At 37.5% G+C, this 16,648-nt stretch overlaps 1 protein-coding gene across 13 annotated transcripts in view; it reads left to right on the forward strand.

Moving 5' to 3' along the window:
* LOC150093031 (terminal uridylyltransferase 4-like) overlaps nt 1-16,648 on the forward strand; it is a 621,373-nt gene that overhangs the window by 505,985 nt on the left and 98,740 nt on the right. For all 13 annotated transcript variants that reach the window (XM_090413455.1, XM_090413456.1, XM_090413454.1 and 10 more), the window contains one exon: nt 13,496-13,570. In XM_090413455.1, the coding sequence (XP_090269581.1) occupies nt 13,496-13,570 (75 nt within the window). The remainder of the gene's footprint in view (nt 1-13,495; nt 13,571-16,648) is intronic.

Consider the following 16,648-nt stretch of genomic DNA (forward strand, 5'->3'; position numbering starts at 1 on the left):
CTGCTTGAAGTATTCTTCAAGGATGTTTAGGTCTGTGTTCAAGGTGTTTCCAGGTTGGCAAAGGAGGTAGACTGGTGTAAGATCGTTAAGTCATCAGCATACATGTATTTGCTTGAGATAGTGTATGGTAGAGTGATCAGATTTTCAAAACAAAAAAAGGGACATTTTGAATTTTTCTGCAATTAAAAAAAGGGACATAAACGGGACACTTCTGGTACACTCTACATAAAAATGGAATAGCATATAATTATAATTATATTACACAGGACTAAAGTATGCATTCTAATTATGGAGTATCAGCATTATGATTATTATTATATTTATATGAAGACATTATTTCTTCCAAAAGTGTTAGGTCTTTCAAAATGCACTTGTAAAAGTCAATACACGAAATGTCAAAGGATGTCTTGATCACAATTATTGCTTTCACAGTCTTGGTGTTGAAGCAGTTCTTTTCATCAGACCACAAAGAACTCATGAGATAAAAAATTCTCTCTACAGCTATGTTTGTTCCTGTGATTGCCATAACAAACACAACAACTGGCAGTATGTTTTTGTAGTGAATGCTTTTTTCTTGGAGCACCTTATACATGTCATACCACTTTTTGTCCACTTCATCGTTTGTGTCCTTTCAATCTTCCATCTTGGAGTTCACAACATTATTTATATGACTGACTTTATCAAATAATTCATCTTCATCAAGAATATTGTATATTTTGCAGTCAACATGTTTGCTTTTAGGCAGCTTGCAACTTCAGCCCAAGATAGTGGAGTTTGCAACTTAATCCAGTGAAATGCTTTCATTGGCTGGAAATGATAAGTTCATTTGCTTAAATATTCAAGGAAAGTATCATAAAATAAATTTGTAGTGTCTAAAAATTCTTTTTCATCAAAGACGCCCTCATCTTTGAACTCTGAAATAATTGATGCTAAATTATTATTATTATTATTATTCAGGCCTCCAAGGAGTCAAAAGACTCATCGAGGGAGGTCCTTCCTAAGACATAAAGTCTGTCAAGACTCATCGAGGGGAGGTCCCCCCCTGAGAAACACAAAGTTTATCATACCACTCTTTAAACTCACTGACTGTTCTCGCTCCCACCACTCCATCAGGCAATGCATTCCACGGCTCAACCACCCTCCACACAAAGAAACCACTCCTTATCCTCTTGCTCACAGTTTCCTTTCGTAACTTCCAGGGATGGCCTCTTGTCATCACTCCTTCCCGCTGATCAACCAAGCGAAAGAACTCCCCAGTGTCAACCCTGTAACCACCTCTCAACAGTTTAAAAGTCTCAATCATATCACCTCTCCTTCTTCTATCCACCAAACTCTGCAGTCCACATTCTCTCAGCCGATCCTCATAACTATCCTTGTACAGTCCTGAAACCATCTTTGTCATCCGTCTTTGTATCCTTTCCACAGTTAATTTATCCCCTTCAAATCCTGGGGACTAAATCTGAGAACAATAGTCCAAGTGTGGTCTGATCAGAGACTTATACAACGGAATGATAACCCTCTTAGCTCTGCAGGTCAGTGTCCTTCTCATAATAGCAGCAATCCTCTGTGTTACCTTCACCACCTTTGCAATATGTCCCCTAAACTTCAGGTTTCTATCAATCATCAACCCCAGATCTCTTGTCTCCCCTACTTCCTCCAGTATAACTCCTCCCATAGAGTATGCAGCATCCCATCGATGTTTCCCAAACCTCAAGACCTTACATTTTGCTGCATTAAACTGACACCCCCATTCATTTGCCCATCTATCTAGCTTATTTAAATCCTCTTGCAGGGCTACCACATCTGCACTATTACTAATAATCCTTCCCAGCTTCGCATCATCCGCAAACAACTGAATATCCCCCTGCAATCCACTGGCTATGTCATTGATATAAAGGTTAAACAATATAGGTCCTAGTACTGAGCCCTGTGGGACCCCACTTGTAACCCTCTGCCTCCTGAAAACTGCTCCACCATACACAACTCTCTGATACCTATCAGACAGCCAATCCTGAATCCAGTTGACCAATCTGACATCCAGACCCATGTGCTGCAACTTAAATATCAGCTTATCATGTGGCACCCTGTCAAATGCCTTCGCCAAGTCTAAGAAAATTGCAGTATATGCCTTTCCCTCATCTAATGTTCTTGTAACTTTAATATAAAAGGCTAGCATATTGCTAAAACAAGAGCGTCCTTTCACAAATCCATGTTGATTCTCACAGATAACATTACCCTCATCTGCTCAATGCTGTACACGGTCCCTCACTACTTTCTCCAAGATCTTAACAACTACTGATGACACACAGACTGGCCTATAATTAGACACTTCTAGTCTGTTACCACCCTTATGCAATGGCACTATCTTACCTTCCTTCCATTCCCTGGGCACCTTTGCCAAAGCCAGACTTTCATTGAAAAGCCACGTTAAAGGTACTGTCAATTCCCTAGCACATTCTCTCAAAACTCGTGGCGAAATACCATCCAGTCCCACAGCTTTACTGACATCCAGAGTACTCAGTATCTGAAACACACTCTCCTCCTCTACCTCCAGAACTCGTACCAGTCCTATCCCTCTAGCATTAAAACTGACTCCTCTAGGATGAAATACTCCAATAAAGTGTTCATTGAACAATTCCACTATGTCCTCTGCATCAGTCACTCTATTCCCATTTTTATCCCACAATATCATTCTTCCACAGTCATTTCTCCTCCTACTGGCCACATAGCTAAAAAATTCCCTAGGATTTTCTTTGGATCTTAGGGCCAATCTCCTCTCATATTCCAATTTCGCTTTCCTTACCACACTAGTCACTCTTCTGGCCTGTGTCTTATATTCCTCATGCATCTCTTCACCCGTCTCCTTATATCTCTTCCATAGCCTCTTTTTCGCATGCAATTCCTGTTTAATATTGTTTGTCATCCACTTCACTCCAAATTGCGTCCTCTTCTTCACTCGTGGTATACAACTTACCATTGCTGATAAGAAATATTCTTTCACAATTTCCCACGCACTGGTGATATCCCGGCCTTCCAATTCCTCCCTCCATGAAACTTCCCGAAGTTGACGTCTAAGACTATTATAATCACCTGCCTTATAATTCCACATAAGTTCCCGTCTCTTTGATACTCCTGCATGTGTATTCATTTTCCAAGTCAACACCACATGGTCACTCTCTCCAACTGGTGGGAGAGACGTCAACTCAGTTATTATCAGCTCTTCTGATGCTATAACCAAATCCAAAATTTTTGAACCTCTTGTTCCCTCTGTTACATGTTGCCTAAGACATTTGTCCCTCAAGAATTCTAGAAATTCCATTCCCCTATTGTTACATGCATCTTCCTCTCTCCAATTTATACTACTGAAGTTAAAATCTCCCATAACAATCATTCTTCTTGCACTTGCCAAACTTAGCTGTCTAAACATCTCCTGGTCCCCATCCTCTGTGCTCCTGGGTCTGTAGCAACACACTACTAAATATCCTGTCTTGCCTACCTCTACCTCACACCATATGCTCTCAAAATCATTTGTCTCACTTCCTTCCAAATTCTCCACTCTTAGAGGACATAGGTCATCACTTATCATAAGCAGCACCCCGCCACCACGTTTTCCCCTCCTATCCTGACGAAAAATGCTATACCCAGCGACTTTTATTCCTGTTTTTATATTCCCTTCTGTCAACCACGTCTCAGTGATCGCAATAATTTTGGCCAGGCTGATGCTATCTGCGCCACCAATTCCTCTCCCTTATTCCGTGTACTCCTGGCATTAGTATACAGCATATAAATGCCATTGTTTCTATACCCAGCATTATCCCTTCTAGACTCCACTGGGCTCAGTGTTAACTGACATTGTCTCCCTTCTCCGAAGTATCCATTCCCACAAGAGGCAACCCCTGCTATCATCCTCCCTGGGACACACTGACTCGTTCAGAACAGCAATCTCTCCAGATGCCTACGTCCTTCCTCATTCAAATGTAAACGGTCTCTCCCATACAACTCCTCTCTTTCCTCAAACGCACTCCAAGCATCCACATATACCAGTCCTCTCTTGTCACACATTCTCGCTATTATGCCATTTAATATCACCGCTCTTCTGCTCAGCTCATCATTATCATACCTAGGCAACACGCACACTATTTTTCCTCTCTCTGTCTTCTTCCGTACAGTCTCAAGCAAAAATCTCATATCTCTCACTGCCCGACTTACATTACCACTCAAGTCATTCGTTCCTACCATCACAATCATCTCATCCACCCTTTCACCTCTCTTAATTGCCATAGCCACCCTTTCTATTGTTCCTCCTGGCAAACACTCCTCACGCATCCTATCTTGAATACCACGGATCATTGAGTCGCCATACATTATACCTCTTACCATTCCCTCGCTCCTATTGTTTCCATTCTCTCCTCTTCTTTCATTCCCATACCTCTCTCTTCTACTGTTTCCATTCTCTCCTCTTCTAGCACTCCCATACATCTCTCTCATTCCCTCTCTCCTACTGTTTCCATTTTCTCCACTTCTAGCACTTCCATATCCCTCTCTCATTCTGTCTCTCCTACTACTGTTTCCATCCGCTCGTCTTTTAGCATTCCCATACCTCTCTCTCATTCCATCTCTCCTACCGTTTCCATTCTCTCCTCTTCTAGCACTTCCATATCTCTCTCGCATTCCGTCTCTCCTACTGTTTCCAACCTCTCGTCTGCTAGCATTCCCATACCTCTCTCTCATTCCCTCTCTTCTACTGTTTCCATTCTCTCCTCTTCTAGCACCCCCATACCTCTCACTCATACTCCCTAAATTCTCTCTCTCTCCTACTCTGATTCGCCTTGCATTTATCTCTTCCATTCTCCTAATCTTATCTTTCATACTTCTGCTCTCATTCACAAGACATTCCACCTCCTCTTTCAACTCATCTATCTCCCTCTGCAGGTCAGTCACTCTTAATCTAAATTCACTCTCCCAAACAAAACCATCTCCTAAACTTCCACAGTAACTCACACCTTCCACACTATCAACTATTATTTTCTCATTCTCTCCTATCATACTACTTGTCTTCCTACATTCATTCCCCGTTCCTGGAGCAACAAAGTCGGATATCGATATATCTAATGTACTTATTTCCTCCAACTGCCTGCATTTTGCGCACATACGCTCTCCACTCTCTTTAACAAGCCACATATGTAATTCCCGAGACGCATACATGCCGCAAGTACTGCATGCCACAAAGTCCCTTATGATATTGCTAATAATTGAGTTCTTAAATGGCGGAGGACTTGGCGTTACGCCACTTGCGACTGCTGCTGAATCCACCATCATTCCTTACTGCCGAGTAGCGTAATCTTTAATAATTATTCAATTAATAAATAAGAGGGAAAAAAAGTACAAACATCAGAACATTTAAGTACTAAATATAATTAAATAAAATGAAATATAACTAAATACAGTAACTTAGCTTCGTTTTGTCTTCCACCGTTACGCGTTCGATTCCGACGGTACCAAAATATATTATATCGCGACAGCAACTAACTTCCAAAAAACAACCACTGAAGTACACTCGTATTCAGAGAAACAATTTAGCACTCAAAAACGTAGAAAAACAGGGAAAAAAGCGGACTATTCACCGATTAAAAATCACTTTCTTCTGCACAGCTCAAATTCACCGCCACGTGCTACGGCGACGCTAGCGCCCCTCCGTGAATCATGATGTTTGAAAGTTCTCAGCTTTCCTATTTGTAATTTTCTGTCTGAGCAATTCCAATTCTTCTACCACTTCAGTTGCTGAAATATTTTCCCTTTCTATTTTTGTTATTGTTGCTGAGAATATTTTCAGCTGGCTTTGCAAGAAATGGAGCCAAAGTATTGATTGTTGGTTACTGAAAAATGATTTCAACAATGTAGGGCATTTATCCTGTGATATAAAGTAAGATCTAAGTCCATCATACATGTCAATAATCCTATTCACAACTGGTTGTGATGATAACCATCTTGTTTGTACACCACCTAGAACACGCTTGTATTCAATTTCTGTAAATGCCAGAAATTCTTAAATTCCTCTACTCTCATGGTGTAAATGTGGAAATACTTATATTTTATTTACAATTGTTTCAATATCAATAGGCAAAATATCAACACTTGTCTGTACACTTTATGAACAACATGAGCAGCACAGCCAATAGCATGAATGTTCATTTTTTAAACCCTTTGTTGAGTCTTGAAAATACATTATTATTACAAAAGGGTGTTGTTGTCATTATGTATAACTGTTACCCTTCTTATTCTGCTTACTTAACCACATGGCAAAAGAACTCTGTTGGATTTTACTCTACCCATCTGACCAATGTTTTCTAATATTGTATAATTTTTAAATTTCACAAAATGTATATGCACCTATTAGATTTGTTTTTCTGTCATCATCATCATCATCAAATTCATGCCATTTACCCTCAAGGGGTGTACAGGATATGACAGTACTACATGAAAAAATTACATCATTACTAACTTCCTATCTACAATTTTCCTCCAAATCAGTCTGTTACTTGTCAAGACTCCAACATTATCAGATCTTATATTTCTATCATCTAAGGCACTTTGTACCATATCAATCCACCTATATCTTGATCTTCCTCTGGGTCGTTTTGCTGCCAACCTGGCAGAGAACACTTGTTTTGCTAATCTTTCCTCGCCCATTCTATTTAAGTGACCATACCACCTGAGATTAGCTCTGCTAACGCATTCCTGGATGCTGACAATGTCAGCATCCATGTTTTTTAATATGATTGTTTTTAATATGATATTGCCATATTATCCTTGTTTTTAATATGATATTGCCATTGATGCGATCTGTTCATACCTATAATCTTTCTCAGGACTCTCATATCTGCGGTCTCTAGTCTTTGGTCAAGTGTTTTACTTCTGACCCAGCTCTCAGATCCATAAGTTAAAACTGGTTTCAACACTGTCTTGTATACAGCTAATTTAGTGTTCCGACTAATTTCTCTCTTATTCCATATGAATTTATTCAATTGGCTTCCTACCATACCAGCTTTGCTGATTCTGTTGTCTATTTCTATATTTAATTTACCATCTTCAGTAAAAATCGTGCCTAAGTATGCTGAAATGTTTTACTTGTTCCACACGTTCTCCATTCACAACACAGTTGACATTTTCAATGATTCTGCCTATTTTCATTGTCTTTGTCTTTTTATTGCTGACCTTCATACCATATCTATTACAACAGTTATTCAATTTAGTCAGAGAATCTTGCAGACTTGTAGCGGATTTATTTAGAAGTATAACATCATCCGCATAAAGCAAAGAGCTGACATTAACATCTCCAATTTTGATATCATTGTTTTTCTGTCTGTCTAGTTATTCCGGGACACTAGTTGAGTTGATTTTATAGAAATTTGGTATTTGGACTCGTTACAAATTTTTTTCCCTCTGTTTTGATAATGAATGGTTAATATGCAAGAATGCTCTTTCAGAACACACTTTTTTTTTTTTATGGCTGTTTGCATTAATATCCTTGTCTTTCATGACCATATTTGTCACTTTTCTAGTCCTAATCTTATACAGCTGGCCTCATTTGCTGATGGGTAATACCCACTATGTCAGCAGCAGATTTGAATCCTACAGGGGTGTGGATGTTTGTGAAAACCTTGAGGTGGTAGATTATTTTCGATCCCTGATTATTGGAGGCCTGAATTGCAGGAAAAAGTTTCATGTTTGGTCTCTAGAATAAAGGAACTAGATAATTTAATTATTAGTCTCCATGTGACTCAGTACAAGAGGTTTTGTGGATAGAATTCACATGATAATAATAATAATACTTTTCACATATCTGGTCCCTGCTTGTTATTTTTACTGTCCATCCATTTATCATTTACAGCAATCCCTCGATTAGTGCACCTAATGCGTTCCTTAAAACAGGCACATTAATTGAAAATGCACTAATCGAATATAATAACCTATGGGAAAAAACCATAATTCGTTCCACAAATTTCTTTTTAGAACCTTATTTTTTTATAAAAGAATTAAGGTATGTCTCAGGGCATAGTTAAAGGAAAACCATGAAGCTGAAAGACAATAAAACATATTCAGAATGTAAATTTTACTATTCTACTTCTTAACAAAGAATTGAGCTAATGTAGTTTGGTGGGCATTTTGTTTCTTTTTTTTTCATACAACTGACGGTATGGCCCTATTGTCTCTTCTGCAAATTTTACTGCTTCTCTCTTCATCAGGGTCTGCCTATAAGCATTGCTGCTTAAAAACTTTGATTGTACAAAAAATATTTTCAAATTGTTTCTGTGAAATCTCATTTGGCTGACTATCAGTGGTTAAATTTTCTTCATATTCTTCGGGATCTTCCCGCTGTGCATCTAAATTTATCAGGTCGGAATCACTCAATTCTTCAGAATGAGATTTAATTAACTCTTGGACGTTATCATTGTCAATCTCATCAAAACCCAATTCATGCCTGATGTTGGCAATTTCCTCAACAACATTATCCATTTCATTTGAAAATCTTCCAAAATCTTTTGCACAATGTGGAAGAATGTGCTTCCAAACTGTTCGCATATTGCTAGCAGTAATTTCATTCCAATATTGATGAATATTTTCAATAGCAGATTTAACAATAAATTTCTTCCAGAATTCTACTAATGGCATATAATTCTCACCAGATGTTGCTTCTATTGCCTGTTTAAATGTTCTTCTCAGGTAGTATGCCTTAAAGGTTGCGATAATCCCCTGGTCCATAGGTTGTATGAGAGAAGTTGTATTTGGCAGTAAAAATTTGGAACATAGTATACATGGAAGTAGTGTAGTATGCCATTAAAAATAACTTTGTAAAATGTTTTAAATCGATAACTAAATTATTTTATTTCATTCTGGTGAGTGATTTTTTAAAATAGTTAGCCATAAAAATGTATAGATAGAAAATTTTTAAAATCTGTAACATTTATTTTTAAGATGTATATAGGCGCACTAATCGAATTTGGGTATCGAAAAAAAAATGACGCATTATCAGGGGCACACTAATCGAGGGATTACTGTATATCTTATTTATTCACACACTTCTTATGGCATAAGGAATAAAAAGCAGCTGCAGGTCAATGTACAGTCTAGAAAGCCAATCAAGGGCGTCATCTGTCACCTTGTGGATGTCCTAGAGGCCACTGCCATGAAATTGGCACCTTGAGCAGTTATTCACAATATGAGTAATTGTTTGGGCCATGGGGGAACAATCACAATAAGGGTGGTTGACAGTCTCTATCTATATAGGTAGCCACATCTGCCCTGGTTAGTTCTGACCAGTTAGTTCTGATAGATGACCAAATCTTTCTAGGAAGAAGTAGTAGTATAACCAGGAAGAACAAAACCAGGCTGCATTTCTGACAATTAAGAAATGGGCTCCCGAGTTTAAACATGGCTGTACCAGGCTTGAAGATGATCCACACCAGAAATTATTGATCAAGTGCACAATATGGTATTGGATGACCTGCAAGGCAAAGTATATGAAATTTCTCAGACTATAGGCATTTCAAAAGAAAGTGTAGGATATATTTTGCATATGAAAAAGCTTTGCACAACATTGGTGTTGCTCTTGCTCACGGCAGATCAAAAACGCACTCGCATGAAAATCTCTGAACAGTGCTTGGAGCATTTTAAGAAGAATAAAACTGATTTTGTGCATCAATTTATTACTATGGATGTGACTTGGATTCACCGTTGCATACTAGAATCCAAACAGTGGACAAGCTGGTTGTTCAGCGCCAAAGAAGACAATGTCAGTTCCATCAGCAGAAAAGGTCATGGCATCGGTGTTTTCAGATGCTAAAGGCATTTTGTTTATTAATTATCTTGAAAAGGGTAAAACAATAACCGGGGAATGTTATTCCAATTTTTTAACCAGACTAGATGAAAAATTTGTGAGAAAAGACCTGGTTTGCAGAAGGAAAAAATCATCTTTCATCAGAACAATGCACCTACCCACAAAGGTCTTTTGGCAATGGGAAAATTAAGGGATCTGCACTATGAATTGTTGGAACATCCACCATATTCCCCAGATTTGACTCGCTCTGACTTCTATCTCTTCCCAAAACTATTCCTCACTGATCAGCGTTTCTCTTCGAATTAAAAAGTGATTACAGCTGTAGAGGGGTATTTTGCAGATCGTACTGAGAACCACTATATTAGTCTTAAGGGAGGTTATGTTGAAAAAAAAAAAATTTTTGAAATTATAAATTCATTTTTTTTTTCATTGTTAGACCGAGAACTTTTCAGACCATCCTCATATAGATCGACCTATAATTTGTAGCCTTATCCTTATCACCATCTTTGTGAAGTGGCACAATTTTACTTTCCTTCCTTCCACTCCTTTCAGATTTATGCTGTTGTATGACTCTTATTAAACAGATAAGTCAAGGCCGATGATCTATAGAAAGTGTGATATGTTAATGTATTGCAGTGATTTGAATGAAAGTCGGGAACCAGAAGTGAAGAATGCCAGGTGAAAGGCAGTGATGGTTGTATGACTATAGCCAGAAGAGTCGCATTCTCCACACGAGAATATGTGTGGAGAATGTGATTGTGAATACGAAAATTATTAAAAAAGGATAACTGGATGTAATTACAGAAGTGGATGTATGTCTGACTGACAAAGCAAGAGCCAGTGTGACTGTGGAAGAAACTGACAAAGCAATAGCAGTAGCAATTTTGGAATGCAAAAATGAAATTATTAAGATGAGGAATGAAATGTAAAGAATGAAACTAGATGTAATGGATATGAACAGAAGAGTGCAGAAGAATAAAAAGAACGATAGTGGAGAGAAAGATGTAGCGTATGACTCAAGAATAGCACTATATGGAGATTCTGTCATGAATGAGAGGGTGTGCAAGGTATGTTTTCCACGAGGGAGAATGAACGGGGTGATTGAGACACTAGATATGAGATGTAAGCATGCAAGAGTTGTGATTGGGATGAATAATTTGATTGTGCATAGGAAGAATGTGAGATTGAATATCAGCAATTTGTTGAGGAGAGTTAAAGACGATAGTGTGGGAAGGTTAGTTTGTGTATTGCCGAGATATGACAGTGATGAGTTTGCAGCAGAGAGCAAAGATCTTGAATGGAATGTTAGCAGAAATGTGTGAAGAGAAAGGAGTGCAGTTTGTGAATGTGTGGAATGAGTTTGAGAGATGAATGGCACTGCATAGGAGCAATAGACTGCATTTGAATGGTTTTGGAGTGAGTCATTTCAGAAGGTTGCTGCTAGAAAGAAGTTTAATGAGTGATGCAAACATTTGGATCAATGGAAGTGAAAGATCAGGTGGGCACAGTATAAGGAGAGTTGATTCTGAAAGCAGTAATGAATGCACTTAGATCAATTCCATCCGTATACATGCACAATCCAAAGAGTAAGAATGGAATGGTCAGGAATACATGGCAGGGTTGAAGCTATGTGGGGCAGAAGATAAGTAGACAGGAGCAGATAAGGAAAAGTCACAAATGGGAGATAATATGAGCAGGAGTGGTTATAGACCAAGAAATGAATTGTTATGTTTATTTATGAATGCCAGGAGTGTCAGAAATAAGGGAGATGAAATTGTTGCATTGATTGAGTTTATGTGCCTGAAAATAGTTGGAATAAGTGAAACACTGTTGGGTTGAGAATGACATCTTGATGGGAATAGAAATTGAGGGATATGATGTTTTCATTAAGATAGGAAAAGGCAAGAAAGAATGGGGGGGGGGGAGGTGCTGATGACAGCAAGGAAATTATGTCCCTGCAAGGTTGAGATTCAAGGAGAAAAAAAGTAGTAGTGGTTTTGAATCAGTATGGTGTGAAGTGGAGGTTGAGAGAATGAGATATTTGGTGGGGTGTTGCTACAGATCAGGGAGTATAGAAGGTGGAGACAAAGAAATGTATAGGCAAAGGGAGATCATAATGAGTGATTGTAGAACTACTGCAGTATTGATTGGAATGAAGAGACAACATCAAGGAATAAGGAGAATGAATTTCTTGAGTTCTTAAGGAACATCAATCTTAGACACTATGTAATGGAGGGCACACAAGGATTAAGAGCCTTAGATCTGGTTATGGTATCTACTGATACCATCAGTAGATGTCACTTGATGACGATCACCTGGGCTGTAGACAGTCACATTGGAACTTCTACAAAGAAGGGATATATGTAAAGCTGCCAGGCTAGTGATTATGGAAATCTTAGGAGACAACATTAGCATGGAAAGAGGAGTTGGGTGGAAAGGATATAGATGGGTATAGAAGGATTAGAAGTAGAAGAAAAAATGACTATCGGAGGATGATGCTAAATGATGACACTAGCAGATCAGAATTCGTCAACAGTTTAGTTTTATTTAGATTTATCTTTAAACCTTTTTCTTTGCCTTCTTTATCAAGGTCATTTAGCATTTCCTGAGTTTCTTTATTTTTTTAATAATATAACAATAAACAATATCATCTGCAAAATGTAAACGATTGAGATTTTTTTCCATTGATGTTAATTCCATAGTTTTCTCATGAGACTTTCTTAGACTTCTAATAACAGAAAGCAAGTTGGGTGATATTAGATCTCCTTACTTCTCTCCCAATACCTAATTCTCTTTCCTGATGTTCTACCTTTATTACTGGCTGCTGAGATTTGATTTACAGTTTTTAATAATCTGATATCTGGCTTGTTGTTTTATGCTTTTTATTATTTCTGACTGATTTAGAGAATTAGAGGCTTTTTCAAAATCTACAATAGTATGGGTATTATCATTGAAGAGAATCCTACTCTGAAACCTGCTTGTTCATGTGGCTGTGCATCATCCAAAAATCTTGTGATTCTATTTAATATAATGGATATAAACACTTTGTACAGATTGTGATAGCAAACTGATTGGCCTATAGTTATTGATATCATCTCTGCTGCCCTTTTCATGCAGTAAGATAATTAAGGATTGATGGCATTGCGCTGGAATTTTTTCTGTAGTTAAAATATCATTGAGCATATCCAATATGACCTTACGAAACTGTGAACCTCCTGATTTTATGTGTTCTACTAATATGCCATCTTCTCCAAGACTTCTCTGTTTACTTGAGGGCTTTTCATATTTCTTCTATTATAATAGGTGGTTCTCTATCAGCCTCATCTATATATAATAGAAGATTTGTGTCTGTGTATAGTCCCTATAAAGCTCACTACATATTTTTATTATCTCTCCTTTATTGTATTGTACTACTCCATATTTTTCAATTCGGAATAATTTTTTCCTTCCATGTAACCCTTGTTTGATCATTTTCAGAGATTTGTTTGTTTTATATTATGTTCTGAATTGTATATATGTCATATATATGAATTGTATATATCATACCCTTTTATTGTATATATTAAGTGTGCTATATTTTCATTTGCATAGCAAAATAATATACTGTTATTGAGCTTTTAATATGATTATATAAAATTATGTTATTTATCATTCTAGTTAAACAAGCCTAAACATCCAAAGATTGTTGAAGGATGTGATATTTACTTTTTTGATAAAATTGATGATCATATGGTAAGTTTATTTAACTGAAATGATGTCCATTTTAATATTTATAACTACAACTGGCTATCATTTTCCAATTCATTTAGTAGGTTGAGATACTTAGATATTTGCCATCACTGGCGATCTCACAAAAATTGTTCATAGACCTAATTGTTCATCTACAGTAAACTTCAGACCACTCAATTCAGTTTAGCCAATTTCTTCTCCCATAGAGCAGCATTCACACAGTCTTTCACATCCATGTGTTGTCCGGCGTCATAGGAATAGAAAGATGATGACTAAGGAGCATTATATATATATATATATATATATATATATATATATATATATATATCATTCCCTCTCACACACGAAGCTGGTCAAGGCCTACAACAAATAAATTCTATGTCTGTGGGGCCTAAATACAGGCCACAGGAAAGTGACAGCTATGGTAAGGAAGTGAAATCAGAACTATGAAAGCACTAAAGCCTCACAGATTTCCTTTATCGTGAAACCCGTGAGAATTTTTATTGCTATATGATAAGCAAAAGAAAAAAAATTACCATGGAAGAATAACTGTAATGAATGCCAAAAGTAGGAAAGTGTCAGATGCTTTAGAAATTATTGGAGAGGCTAATTAGAATCCAAAAGTGGGTAGAGAGCACCTTAATTTTCTATAGAATATTAAGATGCTATCTATTCACTTTTCTATAGAATATTAAGGTGCTATCTACTGCAATGCCTAGCTTGTTAAGGTTAGGTCTTGCTGTATCGAGTGCTCACGTTTTATAATAGAGTGACTGAAGAGCATGGAATTTGCTAAGGTATACAAACTAAAAGGGATGGGTTTGAGGGCTGTGACATGGATAGCAGAGTGGCTTGCTGATAGGTAGGATAAAGTAATATATTGAAATGCTGAGTCTGAGGGAAGGAATGTAACCAGTTTTGTGACATGGATAGCAGAGCGGCTTGCTGATAGGTAGGATAAAAATTAATATATTGAAATGCTGAGTCTGAGGGAAGGAATGTAACCAGTGGAGTACCACAAGGTTTTGCATTTGAGTTGTTCTTTAACTTGTATGTTAATGATATTGAAGTTGGTCAGGATAGTAATATATAATGATACAAAATCCTTACTGGCTGATCTGAAGAAACTGGTTTTATATGTCGATGACAATAAATATTAGTTCAGTATTGGTAAGTACAAAGCTATGCATTTTGTACTGAGGGCATTGCTAGTAGAATATTATATTAATGTTAATTGGCTACAAATAGTCAGAGAAACTGGTGACCTGCTGGTAATGGTAGACAGGGAGTTAAAACTTAGAGGCCACATATCTGATATTTTTTAATGTTGGATAACTTCAGTGTTGAAGAAACATTGATTTGTAAGAATAATGAAGCTATTATCCAAAAACATTCAAAAGTCAGGTATACTTGTGTAAAAAGTGATGCCGAATATGGTCATTGTATACAAATGAGTGGTATTTGCAAATGAGCCATTGCCTAAGAGTGGTTGTTCCATTTCATATCTAGAGTGAAAACTAGGCTTTTTGTAACAAAATTCTTGGCTATGGCTAAAGGACATTGTTTAACCAATGAACTAAGAAGGGGACATTGTAAGATTAGAGACCAGCCAAAGACAGGTGGAGTTTCATTAGTTGCAAACAGCATCTCAGAGATACAGTAAAGGAAGGCCACAGGCTACAGCCAATATCTCCACTTACTTGCTGAAAGAGAAGTACTACCCCAAATCATCTTTGAATTGACCTTGCATTGGCTACAGGAATATTGGTGTGCGATGATTCAGACACATGTCCTGATTTGCTGTACAACGTGATGTTATGTGTCCTCTAATCTGGAGAGAACCAGGGACTCGTTATTATCCCTCTGACATCCATGAAAGAGACACTTAAGGTGGAGGTTGTGTGATATGGTTTGGGGCAATATCTGACTGAGTGGATGCACCGACCCGTATATGCTTCCTAGCACAACCATAAATGCTGCAACTTATAGAGATAAATCCTGGATCCCTGTGTTTGTCCATATTTGGGTGTGATAGGGGAGACATTTATCCTATAAGATGATGATGCTCATCCTCATTGAGTGAATCTCATGGAGATGTGAAACACATGCACGCACGCACGCACACACACACAAAATTGTAAATGAATACTTTAAGTAACAAATTGGTACAAAAAAAACAATGGTCATAAACAAGACATCAAAACGAGATTGTCAAATTGCCTCAACGAAGAATGCAGTCACCTCTTAGAGCAAACCTTTCAGACAGTGTGGGCCGCATTAAACATTTCAATGAAGCCCGTGGACCATTAAGCTATACTGTGGTATTTAGAATTGTAAGATGCTTTCTAGATTCACAAGGAATGCTGTGCATTTGATACTTTACATAAAATCCTATAAAAATAAACAAACTCAGCTTTAAGAACGTAGGTAGCAGTCGGGTTCATGATAAGTAAATATAATCAATACCTGAAAAAAGATAATTTAATGAAGAAAATATTCATTTTTTGCAATGTCAATGGGCAACTTGGCAATGATGTTGGTCTAATCTGAGTTCTTGTCTTGGACTTCACATGCTTCATTCTGGAGAAGAACTGCCTACATAAGTATGTGCTTCCTAACAAAGCGCACATCTTCAAAGCATGCCGGTAAAGATTAGGGAATGCGTCCTCAGATATAGTCTTTGTAATATATAAGCAAGGGCACATTGAATAATTTTTCTCTCAAACAAGAGTTATTTTGGAGTTCAAGCAGCTCCATTTGTACTGAGCCTGGCATTTCAGCAGCATTGACACTGAATGGCATTGAAAATAAATCTAAAGAAGACTGTTGGTTACGAAAATCACTAAATATCTCTTCGAACTCACTTCGCAACATGACTAATTTTGTAGCCTTTTCATCAAGAGATGAACCATTGGACTCAGCGAGAAGCTGAAAATGAGTTAAGTCTGATAAATGATCCATCTCTTACCAACTCGCTCCCCCCACTTTCACATAGATGTTTAGTCTCTGCAATTTGTATATTCTATAAATATTTCATGGAAAATGCTTATCTGAAATCTTAGCATCAATAATTCCCCTGCT

This window comes from Typopeltis vanoorti, chromosome 24 (assembly GCF_054136105.1).
Source record: "Typopeltis vanoorti isolate ZY-2024b chromosome 24, IOZ_Tvanoo_1.0, whole genome shotgun sequence".
In the NCBI taxonomy this organism is placed as follows: Eukaryota; Metazoa; Arthropoda; class Arachnida; order Uropygi; family Thelyphonidae; genus Typopeltis; species Typopeltis vanoorti.